This window comes from Carya illinoinensis, chromosome 10 (genome assembly GCF_018687715.1).
Source record: "Carya illinoinensis cultivar Pawnee chromosome 10, C.illinoinensisPawnee_v1, whole genome shotgun sequence".
Classification (NCBI taxonomy): domain Eukaryota; kingdom Viridiplantae; phylum Streptophyta; class Magnoliopsida; order Fagales; family Juglandaceae; genus Carya; species Carya illinoinensis.
In genome coordinates this window covers 30,003,232-30,021,057 of record NC_056761.1, presented here as the reverse complement: position 1 = coordinate 30,021,057, position 17,826 = coordinate 30,003,232, and the positions used below count along the sequence as shown (strand labels likewise).

The 17,826-nt window shown below is 36.8% G+C and overlaps 1 protein-coding gene across 1 annotated transcript; it reads right to left on the bottom strand.

Annotated features, from left to right (window-relative positions):
• Positions 1-533: 533 nt before the first annotated feature.
• Positions 534-4,545, bottom strand: LOC122278623 (UPF0481 protein At3g47200-like). Its single transcript, XM_043088802.1, has 3 exons — positions 4,486-4,545; positions 1,605-2,711; positions 534-745 (listed from the first exon to the last, which is right to left on the bottom strand). The coding sequence occupies exons 1-3, from the start codon at positions 4,543-4,545 to the stop codon at positions 554-556; spliced, it is 1,359 nt and encodes a 452-aa protein (XP_042944736.1). The 3' UTR covers positions 534-553.
• Between the last annotated feature and the right edge of the window lie 13,281 nt (positions 4,546-17,826).

The window sequence follows — 17,826 nt, the reverse complement described above, 5'->3', positions numbered from 1 at the left end:
AGCCAAGTCAGTTTGTGGAATTACTTTTGTGTAATCTCTTTGTAATTGTACTTTATTTGCTAAGCTAAATAGCCAAAGTCCCATTAGGCATTTCATCATATATTTTCTTGTCTGAACAAACCCATTCAAGTAACTAGGGTCATACCCTCCCATTTCCAATGACAACTTGATTATTGTTCCCCCAAGGAGAATTTCATAAATCTTACTAGCATCACTACTCCAAACACCTAAAGGTTCTCCTAATACCCAAACAACAAAACCACAAAACACAAGCAAAAGAAATAGAACACTGGAATAACCAGGATGAAAACATATATACTCCGTACAACCTTTTTACCATCTACCACAAACTGCTTCAGTTGATGGTTAGGAATTCCTTCAACAATTTGGCACTCATAAGCAGCAGCAAGCTTGTGTACATATAGTGCATCAGAAAATACCAAAAGCTAGGGACGATTTTCTACAACTGGATCCATCACTTCCACAATATCTCTGTTAACAACTTAATGTAAACTAATTACATACGATTCCTAAATACAAATTTCATTCGCATTCAATTTGGCGGAGGGGACCCATCATTCGGATGCACGTAAGCATAGATGGTGTAGAAAGTTTGGGCAATTGCAAGCGATAAGAGCACAAACGCAGCCAACGCCGAAATGAACGCCCAAGGAGTGTCAAAATACTTACGCTTGAAGGTCGCCCATTGCACGTTCCAGCAATTTCTAAAATTCCCAATGTACCCCTGTAAAACCACGAAATTGTCTACCAATTTCCTTGAACAAATACGTTAGATCTCAATTGTAAAGATTATGAAATGAATCAAATACTTTAAAATAAATAATCAAACTTGCAAGACACAACGATTGGTTACGAAGGGAAACCCTTTAAAGAACTTTTTAAAGGTAAAACCCTACGGGGCAGCCAAACCCAGGAAAGTCAATCTCATTATTTGAAGAACAATTACAAGTAATAATCAATTACAAAACCTTTGCAATTCGACTCTCTTACTTGCCTAGACAAACGACCCGTTTGTCTTCTACCACAGTAGCAGCCAGAACCTCTGGCGATCTTCAAATGTTGACCTCCCTTCTGGAACTCCAAAGGCTGAAACCCAATCGATGTTGCTTCGCACTCAAAGCACGATCACACTCAAGAAGATATGAAAATTCCCATGAAAATTCTCAAGAGAATTTTCTCTCATAAACACACAGAATCTCCTTTGTAAAATTCGTGGCTTGAAGTCCTTAAAGAGATACAAAACCGAATCCCCTTTAAATAGAAGATCTGAAAAGAGTTCTAGTTGCAGTAGGACTCTGCTGACGGTTAGCAACAGACGCGAAAACGCGTCCCGACGGACTGCTAACATTTCGTGATAACTTCTTCTGATATAGACTAAACTCTGATCAGATTTCTTCTGGATAAGTGTAATGCTATCAAAACTCGATTTTGACTTCAGGGACTTATCTAAACAACTCCTAATATTTCTAGATAGACTCAACATTGTTTAGATATAAATCAATAATTATTTTTACATTCATCCAACAATAATAAATAATATGATAAGATAAGCCTTATCATTCACTCATCTAATCCTAGCCAACTTTTTTGCCTTTACAATTTCTATAATGCTTGTCCACATTCTCAAACAACTTGGACAAATAACAATCACTATTAATCATCACGCCTTTGCCCATCTGGTTGATGAAGCGCACAACCTCGTCATCGTTACCAATATTCTTATCCATAATGTTGTGGTGGCATAGGTACCCAACATCCTTGGCACTTTCCACGAGGCAGTCCAAGAAGGTTGCATAAGTGTTGAAGTGTTTGGAGAAGTCGCAATGAAGCTGCTCGAATGCCACGCAATTTGACAAGAAAGAGCCCATGAGTTCGTCAAGTCTTAGACGAGGCATCTCAATCACACCATTCTTGAATTTCACAACCAAGAAGCTTTCCTCTTGGACCAGATTGAGCTTAATCCCTGACCGGCGGAGCCTTGAGAAGCTGTGCATAACATGGGTTGGTGTGCCACTGCTTTGTGTTCCTTTTAATTTCTCGGGTATAAAGCTTAAACGAACCAAGTCCAGTAAATGCGAGCCTTTTAGATCACGAGACCGGTGGCATATGAAATCATGGGGTCTTTGCAATGCGATAGCTTCGTTGAAGAATTGCATGGCAAGCAAGGATAAGGACAAACTAGACTCCTCCTCGCTAGGCATTTTGGATATTTCAAATAACTTTTCTAGTATAATGAATGGTATCTGATTCTCGAGCAGGAGGAAGTCCCTATATACAAATGGTAATACCCAACAATCGGTGGCCAGAGGATCATTGGGCTCGAATAGGTTCCGGTCTATAATCTTGCGAAAAAGTTCTATTATAAAGCACCTGTCAAGAACCATCATTTCGTTGAAGTCACGGCTTTCAAGTTCAATGATCTTCGAATAGTATTCCCTGGCATCCTTTTCAAGTGGCTTTATGCTTTCCAAGTAGACCTCAAAGGTCTTGGTCGGTTTTCTGCAGAGCAAGGACTTGAGATACCGCCACTTGTGCTCCTCAATCATCATGAGCTCCCGCTTGCGTCGGTGATAGGGCCCGATGGAGACAACAAAAGGATGATATGAGTTGCCGACCAACATATGGCCGGGGACTTCGAAGATGCAACATGTGCTTTTGCTGGCGGTTACACCCAGTGACAATGGGTTCTTCTTAAATGCAAAATCAGTATCTGACCTTTCACGTTTTAAAAATTGGAACCAAGATTTTCAACTTTTACAAAGTTGATAATGAATTAAGAATTTGAGAACTCGCAATCAATTACTTCTGTCAATTTTATATTAGAAAATAAATGGGAGCACGGCAACGTGCATGGTATAAAAATAACAACAAATCTCTAAAAAACATAAAAATATATTTCAAAATCTAAAAATTATAAAATAAATAAATAAATAAGAAAATATTAAAAATCTAAATTTTTACAATATATCTAAAAGTTAAAAAATTAAACAATATTTATTAAAATTGAAAACTAAAAAAAATTTAAAAAACCATTAAACAGGAAAAACTCAAACAAATAATTTATTAAAACATGAAAGGGAGAAAAAAATAAAAATAGACATTTTAGTACAAAAAAAAAAAATAGAGGCAGGCAGTTGACTCCCTGACAGCACTGGGAGAGTGGGGGAGAATTAACCTAAACATGCCACCCAGCCAAGACTTGGTGCCTAGATTTGGGCCGCCGTGGCGGGGATAATTTTTTATTATATTTATTAATCTTTTGGATTTATTATATGATTATTATAGTTTATAATATATTTTTATGATTATTAATTTATTATGTATTTTTTAAAGTTTCTTCATCTTAAAATCAATTTAATATTTTTGTTTTTTTTTTTAATTGAATTTTGGATGTAGCATACTACTCATTCATGTGTTAGTCATGAATCAAAGATTGAAACAGGCTATTAATTGTATGTCATCGACAAGCTCGAGGTTAGTTTTTTGACGGAAGATTGATGGAGGATGTATTTGATTTCGAGTTATCAGATTCGTAAGTATCAATGTTGTGAAAATTAAAAATTATGGACTCAGATTTATAAAAACATAAACATCCAAATACTGTATTTATGTTACAAAAATAATTATAATTGAACTAGCAACAGTGCACGTGTGGTAAGTGTGAAAATCATGTTTTCTGTTTAAATATATACCTGATCTCGTACTTATAGAAGGCGTCTGTTCTCTTTCTGGGACTGCAGCTCCTAAAGGTAGATTTACTTGAAGGATATCTGAATTTAACCAACTATAACCTGGTGGTCCTTGTGGCAGCTCCAAGTCCAGCCGCACGTCATCTTCCTTTTCTGTTTTTCCTTTTTTTTTTTTTTTTAAATCATTCAGAAAATTTATAAAGATTAAGGTTTATTAGATCTTGCCAAATTGATGAAACTCATACAAAATATGTTTGAATCAAGACAGTTTATATGATTTTTTTAACAACATTTTTAAAACATGATCATGAAATTTATTATAATTAATTGTCCAGAGGTATAATATAGCTTTTTTTAAAAATTATTATGTGTTATATTCTCGACCCATTTTCATCGTATTGTGATAACATTACTTACCCACCAAATATATATCATAATTAGGTTCTTTTAAATAAAAGAATTTAAAAGTTGATAGATAGCATATACGTACCAGATCATTACAGTATGATAGAAATTGGATAAAAGTTTAGGATATAATTTTTTTTCTTTTTTCTTTTTTTATATTAATGAAAGTCGATTAAAATGATTAGATGAATATAGTTTTTGAAAATTGAAAAACTATTTTCAATCTTGTATTTACCAAAGTAAAAGTAATTTTGAAAATTGATTTTTTTTTTGTGTGAATTCTTATTAAAAATAATATGGTATTTATATTTAAAAAGTCATTGACGCCTAATTGCTGCATGGAGATCAGATCAATCAGCACGCGGCTTACCTTAGTCTGGCGCTGCTGCACAGAACTTTCTATGTGACAAGGGCCTTGTAATCGAACCATTTCTGCGAGTGAAAAATAAAATTTAGGAGTATATACAATTAAAGTATATCTACTTATCATTTCCACACATCATATTTATTTTATTTTATTTTTTCATTTCTACTATAACAAAAATATGGTGTATAAATGATAAGTTGAACAACTCAATCAATTTAACAAGAATGAAATAAAAAATAATAAAAATAATATTAGAATATGTAAAATATGTAGTATGAGATGATGAGTAGCATCCATCATAAAATACATTTTTATTTCTAATTCACCTTAGCTAGCTAAAATAGCTAATAAGTAACAGGCTTAACAAAAGCGTTTAAAAACAACTATTCAGCATTGTCCCTCAGCACAAGAATTAATAGATTTCTTCTTCTTAATTTTTTTAACAAATTTAATAAGGAGGGTTAAATGCAAAATCAATATATCACTTTTCACAAGTATGGTGGAAGATCAAGACCCGAGAAACAAATGGAGGACTTTAGGCATGCAATTTGCTGCAACAGTTTGCATGACTTTGGGTTGGAAAGGGAGCCTTTTCACTTGGAGCAATAAACAGGAAGGCTCTAAGTGCACAAAGGAAATGCTAGATCAAGTTTTGGCTAATTCTCAATGGAAGCATATGTTCAAAAGGTATGATGTAGAAACTTTAACTGCTAGAAGATCAGACCATCGACCAATTTTATTGACCTTTTGTAGACAAGAGGTCCAGTGCACACAGAAGAGATCTAATTTTAGATTTGAGGCAAAATGGGTTAAGGATGGGGAGGGGGAGGATGTGGTCAGGCAAGGGTGGAGTAAAGTTGGGGAAGGGCAAAATGGTTGGGAAAGTTAAGGGTAAGCTTTTAGACTGCTCAAAAAAGCTTGCTAGCTGGAGTAAGGGAAAGACTATGGATTGTGAGAAGGAAATTTTGGTAAAAACAAAAGAACTCAAACAACTGCAGGATGATGAGGGACCTCAGAATGTAGTAGTGATAAAAAAAAGTTACAAAAGGACCTTGATGTTTTGCTAGAACAAGAAGATCTAAAATGGAAAGTGAAAGAGCCTATTGTTGTTAATCAATTTAGGCCAATACGCTTATGTAATGTATTGTATAAATTTCGGCCAAAAGCATGTTCCACAATATATAGTCTCGAGTCATCAAAGTGCTATGAGTTGTTACATTAAATGAAAACAAAGCAGAAAGGAAAAACAGGTACCATGGCTATCAAATTGGACATGTCAAATGCTTATGACATAATGGAATGGAAATTTTTGGAGGCAATCATGAAAAAGATGGGCTTTGGAAGCAGATGGATCAACTTGGTAATGGACTGTATCACTTCAGTAAGCTATGCTGTAAATGTGAATGGCAATTTTGGCAGGCTTTTCAACCAGAAAGAGGAATTAGGCAAGGAGACCCTTTATCTCTTTATCTATTCATCTTATGTGCAGAAGGACTTAGTGCTTTGCTAAGTCAGGCAGAAATAAAAGGAGAAATTAAAGGAGTTGTAGTTGCTAGAGGGGGGATGAGGGTTAGTCACCTTCTTTTTGCTGATGACAGCTTACTCTTTTGTAGAGCTGCTACTGATGATTGGCAAAGGATTCAAAGCGTGCTATATATTTATGAGAAGGCATCTGGATAGTGTCTGAATAGAGAGAAGACTGCTGTGTTCTTCAATTCAAATGTTAGCACTGATAGGAGGAATGGGTTAGTTACTGTAGTTGGGGTACAAGCAAGCAACATCTATGACAAGTATTTGAGCCTTCCAACAATGGTTGGTAGGTCAAAGTATCAATATTTCAGATCTATTAAAGAGAAGATATGGGCAAAGATATCCAACTGGTAGAATAATTTTTTATCTCAAGCAGGAAAAGAAGTAATGCTCAAAACTGTGATTCAAGCTGTGCTAACTTATACAATGAGCGTTTTTAAGTTGCCAAAGAAGTTGTTAAAGGAGATTAATTTCATGATGGGAAAGTTTTGGTGGGGCAATAATAATAACCAAAATAAGATACATTGGAAGAATTGGAGGAGCATGGGGGAAGAGGGATGGTGGATTAGGCTTTAGAGACTTGGAATCTTTCAATCGAGCAATGTTGACAAAGCAAGTATGGAGGGTTTTGGAGGATCCAAGCTCCCTTGTTGCAACAATCTTGAGGCAAAAGTAATTCAGAAATGGAAATATCCTAAATGCAAAAAAGGGTTTTCACTCTTCTATGATATGGCAGAGCTTATGGTCCTCAATAGCTTTAATCAAAGCTAGATGCTATTGGCGAGTTGGAGATGGGATTAGCATTAGCATATGGCAGGATAAGTGGGTTCCAAGACAACCTCCTTGCAAAATACAATCCCCTATCAAAATGCTAAAGAGTGATGCAGCTATTTCAGAGTTGATTGATAAAGTGAATTCTTGCTAGAAAGCAGAAGTGCTAGCTCAGATTTTTTATAAGGATGAGGGGGAGCTAATTAGAAAGATCCCACTAAGCATACAACAGGCTCCAGATAAATTGATATGGGGTTTTACTGCAAATGGCTCATTTAGTGTCAGAAGTGCTTATTATTTGCAACAAACCATCAACAGACAAATGGAGGGTGAATGTTTTGGTGTAGCAGTAGGTGTGATTGATTGGAAACAAATGTGGAACTTGAATGTGCCAATAAAGACAAAGCTGTTTGTGTGGAAGGCTGCACATGACATCTATGGGCTATTGCTCAATGCCCTGTATAGAAATGGCCTGCTCATTTCATAGACTTTTCTGGTCAGAAACATCCACTAAGCTATCGGTGATGACTTTTAATTATTCTACTTCATATTGAGAAGGATTTGGATAAGAAGAAATTATGTGGTTCACGGGAAATCTCTTGAGAGCCCTCAACTGGTGGTCATGGCAACTACATCAGATAGGGAGTTATTTTTGACATCACAAATCCGAGAGGACATAGATTCTACTAATAATGCAGTTGACAGAAGTGAGGTAAGATGGCAAAAACCAAGTTATGGATGGCTAAAAGCTAAATGGGATGCCTCAGTTTGCACAAAACAGAATAAAGTTGGCTTGGGCATTATTATCAAGGATGAGCAAGGGAAGATTATGGCTTGTGTTTGTGCACAGATGAATTTTGACGTCAAGGCTGTGATTGCAAAAGGCATGGCTCTGAGAAGGGCAATGGAAGTCTGTGTTGATTTAGGCTTTACACGAGTAGTTTTTGAAGGGGACTCATAGATCATTGTAAAGGCTGCAAATAGTGAAGAAGCTTCTTGCACTGACAATGGGGTACTAATTCATGATGTTAGAGCTATGTTATCGGAGAGATCTAGATGGCAGGTTGCTTTTGTTCATCGTGAAGCCAACTGTGTTCCACATCAGCTAGCAAAATTTGCAATAGTAGGTGGGATTGAGAAGATTTGGATTGAAGATGGCCCAATGTAGATTATGTCAATTGTTTTGATTGAACAGTCACAGAATTTTTCTATCTTTGCATTTTTCCCATCAATATAAATCTGTTTATTTAGAGAAAAAAAAAAAGGAAAAAAAAAAAGGTATACCGCTTTTCACGTTTTACAAATTGGAACCAAGATTTTCAACTTTTACAAAGTTGATAATGAAGAATTTGAGAACTGGCAACCAATTACTTCTGTGAATTTTATATTAGAAAATAAATGCGAGCACTGCCACGTGCATGGTATAAAAATAACAAAAAAATCTTTAAAAAACATAATAATATATTTCAAAATCTAAAAATTATAAAATCAATCAATAAATAAATAAGAAAATCTTAAAAATCTAAATTTTTACAATATATCTAAAAGTTAAAAAATTAAACAAGATTGAAACAGGCTATTAATTGTATGTCATTGACAAGCAAGGCTATTAAGCAAGATTGAAACGGGCTATTAATTGTAAAAAAAATTAATTTTTACAATAAAATTAAGCAGCATTATCCATTAGTATTTACTGATAATTAATAAACATGTACGTACGTAAGTGTTGAATAGCGTGCAAATAATACATTCTAATTTCTAATTCACTTTCCCCCTAGCTAGCTAGTAGCTACAATATCATTCTCCCAAAAAAAAAAAAAAAAGTAGCTACAATATCAGATTTCCCTTGGAAAGGGTACTTCGTGTTGGAACTATGAGTACTACGTATTTCAGCTTGCGAATTAAGCAAATAAAGTCTTGATCAATTGAGAGATGAGCTGTGATCAAAACACTTGCATGCATGCAGAAATGCCTTAATTTGCTATAAATAGACCCAAGTCCTCAAAATATAAATACTGATTATCGAGCAGGCCAGAATAATCCAATGATAAATATATGAATTTTATGCTACTAAAAGAGTAGGACTGTTCATACGGGCCGGTTTTTACCCAGCCCGGCCTGGAATCCGGATAAACTGGATTTCGGTTCCGGGTTTTGCCCCAGATTCAATCCGGTTCGAAACCTGCCGGTTATGAATCCTGGAATCCGGTTTAAAACCCGGGTACATTAAATATATTAAAACAAAGGAAACAAAAACCACTGTCACTCTCCGTCTCTCGCCCGTAACAAAAACCCTCGCTCTCGCTCAGAGACTCTCTCACTTCCTAAGCCTCAGCCAGAGCAGCGCTATCAACTCCTCTTCCACGCTGCCCCCGCCACTCAATCTCACTCTAGAAGGTTCCACTTAGTACCCGGTCGGCATTAATAGCCTCGACAGTAACTAGTAACCTCTCTCTCTCTCTCTCTCTCTCTCTCTCTCTCTCTCTCTCTCTCTCTCTCTCTCTCTCTCTCTCTCTCTCTCTCTCTCTCTCTCTCTCTCTCTGTTTTGAGCATTTAGATCTCTTCTCTATGTGGGGTAAGGTTTCTTTTGTATCAAGGGTGTGTTGGGAAAGTCAAAACCCTAGCCATCGTCGTCAGTTATGTTTTTAATAGATTGGACAATTGTTTTTAATAGATTGTTAAAATAATGGCGATTCTCACATGTTTAATAAATACTTGCCTAAGTACTTTAAAGACTATTCAAAGAAATTGTCCGTCAATCTAATTTGATATCTGTTTGCACAGAAATGCCACAAAAATAATAAAACAAAACAAAATAAAATAGCTAATAAGTAACAGGACTTAACAAAAGCGTTCAAAATCTATTGATCAGCATTGTCCCTCAGCACAAGAATGAATAGATTTCTTCTTCTTAATTTTTTAACAAAAGAGAAAAAAAATACGTAATTTATTAGATATACTTTTTTTTCTTTTTTGAGAGAAGGAGGACCGCACCTCTAAAACTTTATTGAAAACATTCATCACTTAAAATGGAGGAAAACCGGGGTAACAAACTAACCAACCAACAAACCAAAAAGCCGAAACAAATAAATTTATTGCATATAGTTGCATTGACAAAATAATACAAAGAAAGTACTCACCGAAGGTTACAGTACGTACTTTGTTCGAAATAAAATTCTCCCCTTTTGTCTCAGAAGTTCACACTCAAGCACAGCTCATGCATGCGCTGTACGAAATAAACAATAACAAAAGAATTCAAATGATATATATATATATTTTTTTTTGACATGTAATAATCAACTTTTATTGAAGTGAATGAAAATAAGCATAGCCTAAGTAATAACACAGAAGAAACAATCGAGATCTGCCTCAAAATAGAGATAAGAGAGGGAAAATACGATGACCGAACGGATGATAAATGGTATTTTTTTTTTATTCATATATATTTCTTTTAAGAGAGGTGTAGGCATGAGCCCCACAGTAAATCCCAATCCGTATAAATTAAAAAATCATGTTATTGTGACAAATTTGTAAATCAAACAATTAAGATGCTTTTAACTCGTGAGTGAAACCCCAAACTAATTAACTTTAATGCCCGTGTTGGAACTATTAGTACTACTTCTGCTAGCGAAGCAAATAAAGTACTTCAATTGAGAGATGAGTTGTGATCACTAATTAGAACACTTACGATGATATTAACTCTCACCCAATCACTAGAGTTTGGGGGCCTCAAGCCCACACTACGACATAGCGAGAAAAATAACCATCATCATTCTCCAATTGCAAAAATGACTTTCAAAATGTTTTGACAACTTCTAGCATGAAATAAGTAGAGTTTCATCTTATGGGAACGTCAAGGCACACCAATTTTGAACAGCTGATTTTCTTATTCTCTATACACTTTTTGAATTTTTCCATTCTTGCAGGAGATGATCTAAAATACTTAACCGTATTACACACCCTTGTGATTGAATCATCACAATCTTTTAGCCCATCATTCACAATAAGATTCATAATATGGGTGCAACATCTTATATGAATATAATTCCCCTCCGATAAATGACCTTTCACAAACATTTTAAGTAATCGATGGCAATATCGTTTGAGGAAGCATTGTCCATTGTAACAATAAAAATCTTGTCAATACCCCAATCTTGTATACATGAGTCTACATGTTTTCCAATAGCGTCCCCTTTCTAATTAGGAATCAAACAAAAATTTATAATTTTTTGTATAATTTCCATTCACAGTCAATAAAGTGAGCACTAAGACACATATAATTTAAATTCTGAATGGACGTCCCAGTGTTAGTAGTTAAACTAATCCACCCAACTGCATTAAATACTTTCCTCAACTTCTCCTTCTCTTTTTTAAATAGTTTAATACAATCTCTCACTGTAGTGGTTTGAGTCGGCACTTGGAATCTTGATTCTTGTGATTTACATACCTTTCTAAATCCTTGTGCTTCCACCACCCTAAACGAAACCTCATCACAAATTATTATCTCTGCAATTGCCATTCGTACATCTTCTGGATCAACTAATGTGTAGTTTGTTGATCCATGGATCTAATTTTATTAGGTTTTTCCTATAAACACCAACATGATGCAGCATACTTGACGTACCATGTTGTTTAAGGTGACAATCGTAAGTCTCGTGGTAGTAATTACACACCGCTTTTGGGTTACTTAATGAACATTCATCTATTTTTTTGAAGTGTTCCTACACTGCTGAGGGGTCCTTACTTACATTCCTTTTGAGAGGGAGGTTGGTGTTACTACTAGTAGACAAGTTAATGTTTGAAGTTAAAGAACTAGTAATCTCATCATCTCTTAAATTTGTAAAAGTGTCACTTCTGAAGCAATCCATGATATGAACTGACATATAATAAAAGCATGAGAAAATAAGAATACTATACTGTTTTGAACAATGAAAATTCAAATTTTTCTAAATGCTAAAGAGAAATTGATTTAAACCCGCGAAAATAGAATCCCTTGAACTCACAATCAATTTGAAAACTTACCCAAAAAAGCCAAAATCAAGTCAAGAATGGAGAATTTAGACCCATTAAAAACTCATTTCAAGAACCTAGATTATATTTAAATCTAGACCCGTTGAAGAACCCGTTTCAAGAACCCAAATTACAAAAAAGGAATGCTACAAAGGTTGTGATTTACCTTTGATAAGTTCAAGAAAAACAAAAGGAAATAACTCAACTCACAATAAAAATTCAATATTATCTATCCACCCTAACCTTCCCACAATCATTCAACCACTGCAACTTTATGGTTAAGAGTGTTTCAATGTAGGTAAATTCAATTTCTCAATTAAAGTAGTGTTAGCAACATTAGTAAAACCCCCATCAATGATCATACTACATACCTTGCTATTGATGTGGCATCTAGTAAAGAAAATGTTCTCCCTCTATTGCTCTTAATCATTCATCGTAATTTGTGTGTTGAGAGCACGCCTAGAATCAAGGGACTCACCTGTTACGGGGTATTCTACTCCATCATCATCACTAGCATCCTGCAACTCGGGCATCTCATCACTATCATCCTCACTTGCAGTCATCACCTCCCTATTGTCATGCATAATTATCACACGTTTGTTTGGACATTGAGAAGCGATGTACCCTGAATCCAAACACTTAAAGAATTTAATATCTCTATTTCTAGAAGGTTGGGATGCTAACTTGGGTTTGTTGCTAGTTCCTTCATCTTTTCCCTTAGTTGGTTTGGTCTTTGCCTTTGTTACAACTCGTTCATCTTTCTCACTTGGTTTCCAATGAGTGCTAAAAACCGAAGTGTACATTAATGTTTCTTTCCTCTTTAATGACTCTCCACCTTTATAACCATGTGTACCATGTCTTCTATTTTGACATAATGTCGCAACTCAACCACATTGGCTATCTCCATATTCAAACCACACAAAAATCTAGCCATAGTGGCCTCCCTATCCTCCTCTACATTCACCCGTATCATAGCTACCTTCATCTCCTTATTGTAGTCCTTCACACTCCTAGACCCCTGTATAATATTTTTTAATTTCTGGTAGAGGTCCCTATTGTAACAGCCCGCTAGAAATTCAATTGTGAAATTTCTATTGGCTTTAGGAACCTTGTGAAGACCCCATAAGTTTTCACGAATCCATTAATCGTATAGGTTTTAGTCTAACTACATAGTTAGTATTTTTACTCACTATGGTATCAGAAGTGTGTTTTTGATTATTGGAGATAGTTAAAAGTGTTAAAATGTATTATGGTTTGTGCCATTAGACTCGGTGGGTTATTTAAGGTCTTATGGCGCAATAACTCCTTTTCATATTTTCGAACGAAACGTCTATTCAAAACTGTGGATATTATTGGATAAAAATATCTTGAGCTGATTTTTGTGGATATTATTGGATAAAAATATCTTGAGTTGATTTTCGTGGATATTATTGGTAAAAATATCTTGAGCTGATTTTGTGGATATTATTGGATAAAAATATCTTAAGCTGATTTTGTGGATATTATTTGGTAAAAATATATTGAGCTGATTTTTGTAGATATTATTGGGTAAGAAAGACATATACTCAACCCTCACTTCAGCCTCACCCTCTTTCATATTTTGTGCATAAATACATCCAGCCACTCCCCACGAAATCATCTTCCTTTACACCTTTCATTGAAAGAACACCAAACACTCTCTCAGACAGCTTTTAGGTATTCTTTTGCACACCCATTTCGAAACTTTTGTAAGTATTTTATCATAAAGTCTCCTTCATAAAAGTTGTTTCTTTTTTAGTCTAGTTTATGTGGATATCTTATTTGTTCTATTTGAAAATCATTTGGTCAGTCAAATATTATTTAAAATCTAGAAAGGTCATTCTGGGAGATAAACTGAAAAATATGTTATATTTTGGAATTTTTGACCAAGCTAATGGATAGATCTTGGTCCGAAATTTTTATGGAGTATTTTCAACATGTGTATATGATTATTGGTTGAGGATTTGTTACATGATTAAAGGTTTTGATGAAATATTTTCTTAGATCTAGAAACTTAGAAACTGGAAGAGGAAAAACAGTTTCTGTTTTGAGAAAGTTTAAATTTTTGGTGGTTTAAACCTATTCCAATGGCTTTGATAATTTTATTGGAGGATCTTAAGCCTCTTATATACATATTAGAATATTATTTTGAAGATAGTTGATGTTAGTTTCAAAGATATGAAATATTATGCAAAGAGATGTTCGGATAGGCCAAAGTGTGGATGTTCTTGGCTCAATTTATGTTTTGGATAATGTTTAACCATGTGATCTTGAATTAGAAGCTTATATATGTTTTAGGACATCTTTTTAAATCATGTGATGGTTTGGTTTGAAGATCACATCTTTATAAGTCATAGATCAAAAGGTTAATCAAAACAAGTTAGAAACAAAAATCAATGGAAATAGCATATGAGAATTTTGGCCCTATGGAGTTTTAATAGTTGTGATTAGTTTTAAATTTTTCTAAATTGATATTTGAGTTTAGGATAAAATTTACATGAGAAATGTAAATTTTGGTGACTTTTGGAGTTAGCATGCAAAATCCTTAAGTTAGGGGTAAAACGGTCATTTTCCTACATGTAGAGGGTAAAATGAAAATTTTACTCTTTAAGTTAGTATTTTCCATATTTCAAATTATTATTGATTTAGTTCTAACTTTTAGAATCACTAATTACAGTTCCTCATGATCGCGCTTGAGGTTTTATAAGAAACGCGGAAATCGAGGTAAGTTAGCTTTTAACTTACTAGCAGTCTACTGTATATGTGTGCTAAGTAAAGGAAATACAGTGTATGTATGTGTGTTATCATATATGCCATGCAATGCCAAGTTATCACATATTTGTCTGTTACACAGAATTTATTCTATCATGAGTTTCATCTGTTACACAAGATATTCTGTCATATATTGCAAGTACATAATGTTAAATATGCCATCTATTACATGTATGTCATGTCATGTTCACTGTTGCAAGTATGTCATGTTAATTATGTTTCCGTTACATGTGATATCATGTTATGAAATGTTGTGTGATACATGTTTAAGTCATGTTACGATATAACCATATCTCAAGTATGTCAAATTATGCTTTGATTACTTATGTATGGGGTCATAGCAATTGTGACGCATACACTACGTGAGACATAGCAATTGTGACACGTAGAATACATGGGGCCACAACAACTGTGAAGTATGTATTTAAGCAGTTAAAGAATAAGTTCAATTCACGTTCAAGCTCCTCGTGATGGAGCTTCATTCAGTTCAAGCTCCTCGTGGCTCTTCCACTGTTGACTCAGGCGGCGACTATCAGGGCGAGCCTCTATTTGCTACTTCCACATGTTGCCTTGGCCTATGTGGGAGTAGTTTTGACTAAGGCTCATCTCCCCTTTGGTTGTCCTCAACGGTTGTGGCCCTTAGGCGCTTGGGTTGGTCTCTTCCTCTTGTCTTCGCCTCCTATTCTCGCCCTCATGTTTTCACCTCCTATTCTCTCTCTCCTATCTTCACCTCCTCTATACTTCTAGGATGGTGCCTCTTTGGCGACCCCACTGATGCTGACTTTTTTACCGATGGTACCGTTGCGTACCTCACCAAGTTTGGACCCGCCAATGGATTATATTGACTTCTTTCTCTTTGTATGGTTTCTTGCAAAAATGTTATAACCTTCCCTTTGTGAGGATTCCGATAGTTGATGACTAAAATGTTTTTTTTTTATTTACGCCTTCAACACTTATTGTTCTTTTTCATCTCGCTTGTTTGTACTCTGCGCAAGTGCCTCGTGGGCAATAATATGTTGATTGCCTGTTAAGTCTTGACGCTTTTCTTTTAACTTAACAAGTGAATAACTAATCATGCTGTGAGGGCTATTCTAAATGCTGGTTCTCACCCCACCGAGCCGAATGGCTTATTCGCATGTTTGCCCCTACGCTGGCTGACCACTTAATTGGGCTGAACTTTGTCGGTTGTCCTTCATGTTTGGAGTTGCCAATCTTGCCCCCAAAAACTTTTAAAAGGTTGTGGGGACTTCGTGAAGGTTGAATTTAGACAAAAAACTTAGGTCCTATGCGCCTGCCGATTATGCAACACATGAGCTAGGCTTACCCAGAAATCTTTGCAGAGGTCAAGAGATATGTATGACCAAACTTGCCTAGCAAACCTTTGCATAAATTCTTTGCGGAGGTCGAGTGGTGTGTACAACTGGGCTCTCCCCATTGACCTTCGCACTTGGCAAGAGGGGCCAAACGGCACATGAAGTCGGGCTCGCCCAGATACTTTGATGGAGGCCGAGCAGTGCATAAGCCTAGCTCGCCTAGTTGACCCTTGCGCTTGGTGAGAAGGATCTAGTGGTATGTAAGATCAGGCTTGCCCAAATACTTTGGCGGAGGTTGAGTGATATGTAAGACCAAGCTTGTTTCGTTGACCCTCATGCTTGACGAAAAGGGCCGAGCAGCACGTGGCCAGGCTTGCCCAGATACTTTGATGGAGGTTGAGCAACGTGTAAGCCTAACTCGCCTCATTGACCCTCGTGCTTGGCGAGAGGGGTTCAGGTGGTATATCAGACCAAACCCACCTTAATTCTTTGACAGAGCTCAAGCAGCTCATAGGCTAAACTCATGCTTGGTGAAAAGGGCCCAGCAGCATGTAAGACTGAACTCACACAAATACCTTGGTGGAGGTCGAGCAGCTCATAGGCTGAACTCACCTCATTGACTCTCATGCTTGGTGAGAGGGGCCAATAGGCACGTGAAGCTAGGCTCGCCCAGATAATTTGACGAAGGTCGACTAGTGCATAAGCCTAGCTCACCTAAGTTGATCCTCATGCTTGGCGTGAGGGGGTCAGGTGGTATGTCAGACCAAACTCACCCAAATTATTTGATGGAGGTCAAGTAGCTCATAGGTTGAATTTGCCTTGTTGGCCTCGCACTTGGCAAGAGGAGTCAAGCTACATGCAAGGCTAACCTCACCTAGAAATCCTTTGCACAAATTCTTTGCAGAGGTTGAGTGGTGTGTACAGTTGGGCTTGCCTCATTGACCCTCACAGTTGGCGAGAGGGGCCAAGTGGCAAGTGAAGCTGGGCTCGCCAAGATACTTTGATTGAGGTCGAGCAGTGCGCAAGCCTAGCTCACCTTATTGACCCTTGCGCTTGGCAAGAGGGGTTGAGTGGTATGTAAGACCCGGCTCACCCTAATACTTTTGGGGAGGTCAAGTGGTTTGTAAGATCGGGATCGCCTTGTTAACCCTCGTGCTTGGCAAGAAGGGTAGAGTGGCATGTGAGGCCATGCTCGCCCAAAAATCCTTTGTGTAAATTCTTTGTGAAGGTCAAGCGGTGTGTATAATAGGGTTCACCTCGTTAATCCTCACACTTGGTGAGAGGGGGTCGGGTGGTATGTTAGACCTAACCTGCCCAAATTCTTTGACCGAGGTCGAGCAGCTCATAGGGTGAACTCACCTCGTTGATCCTCATGCTTGGAGAGAGGAGTCAAGTGGCATGTGAGGTCGAGCTCACCCATAAATCCTTTACATAAATTCTTTGTGGGGGTTGAGTGGTGTGTATAATCGGGCTTGCCTTGTTGACCTTCATGCTTGGCAAGAAGGCCTAAGCAGCACATGAAGCTGGGCTCGCCCAGATACTTTGACAGAGGTTGAGCAACACACAAGCCTAGCTCGCCTCATGGTAGAATGGGGTAATGTTCAGACATATGTTTAACTGGACCCCTCTCCCCTTGGTCGATGCCCACAAGGAAGGTAAGATGTGTTGGGATGTTAAGGATAGGCCCGCACTCCACTGAGGGAGGGGTAGAGGCACCTCAAATCATTCTCTCTCTATTCATTCCCTCAGGGGAGGTAATCATCCCTTTGTCAAGATAGGATGGGGTAATGTTTAAGCAACCTCGAGACTGGACCACTCTCCTCCATGAGGGAGGTCGGGCTAGCCTAGGACTAGTACTGCATGTTGACCCTCACGTGGAGGTAATACGTCTGGGCAATTTGCGACTGTACCCATTCCCATCTGTTGATGT

Coding starts and splice junctions, on each gene's coding strand:
- LOC122278623 (XM_043088802.1), bottom strand. CDS start 4,545: ATGGTTCGATTACAAGGCCCTTGTCACATAGAAAGTTCTGTGCAGCAG. Junction 2,712..4,485: donor TGCAGCAGCGCCAGACTAAG/GTAAGCCGCGTG, acceptor TTTGCATTTAAG/AAGAACCCATTGTCACTGGG. Junction 746..1,604: donor GAAATTGTAAAGGCAAAAAA/GTTGGCTAGGAT, acceptor GTGGTTTTACAG/GGGTACATTGGGAATTTTAG.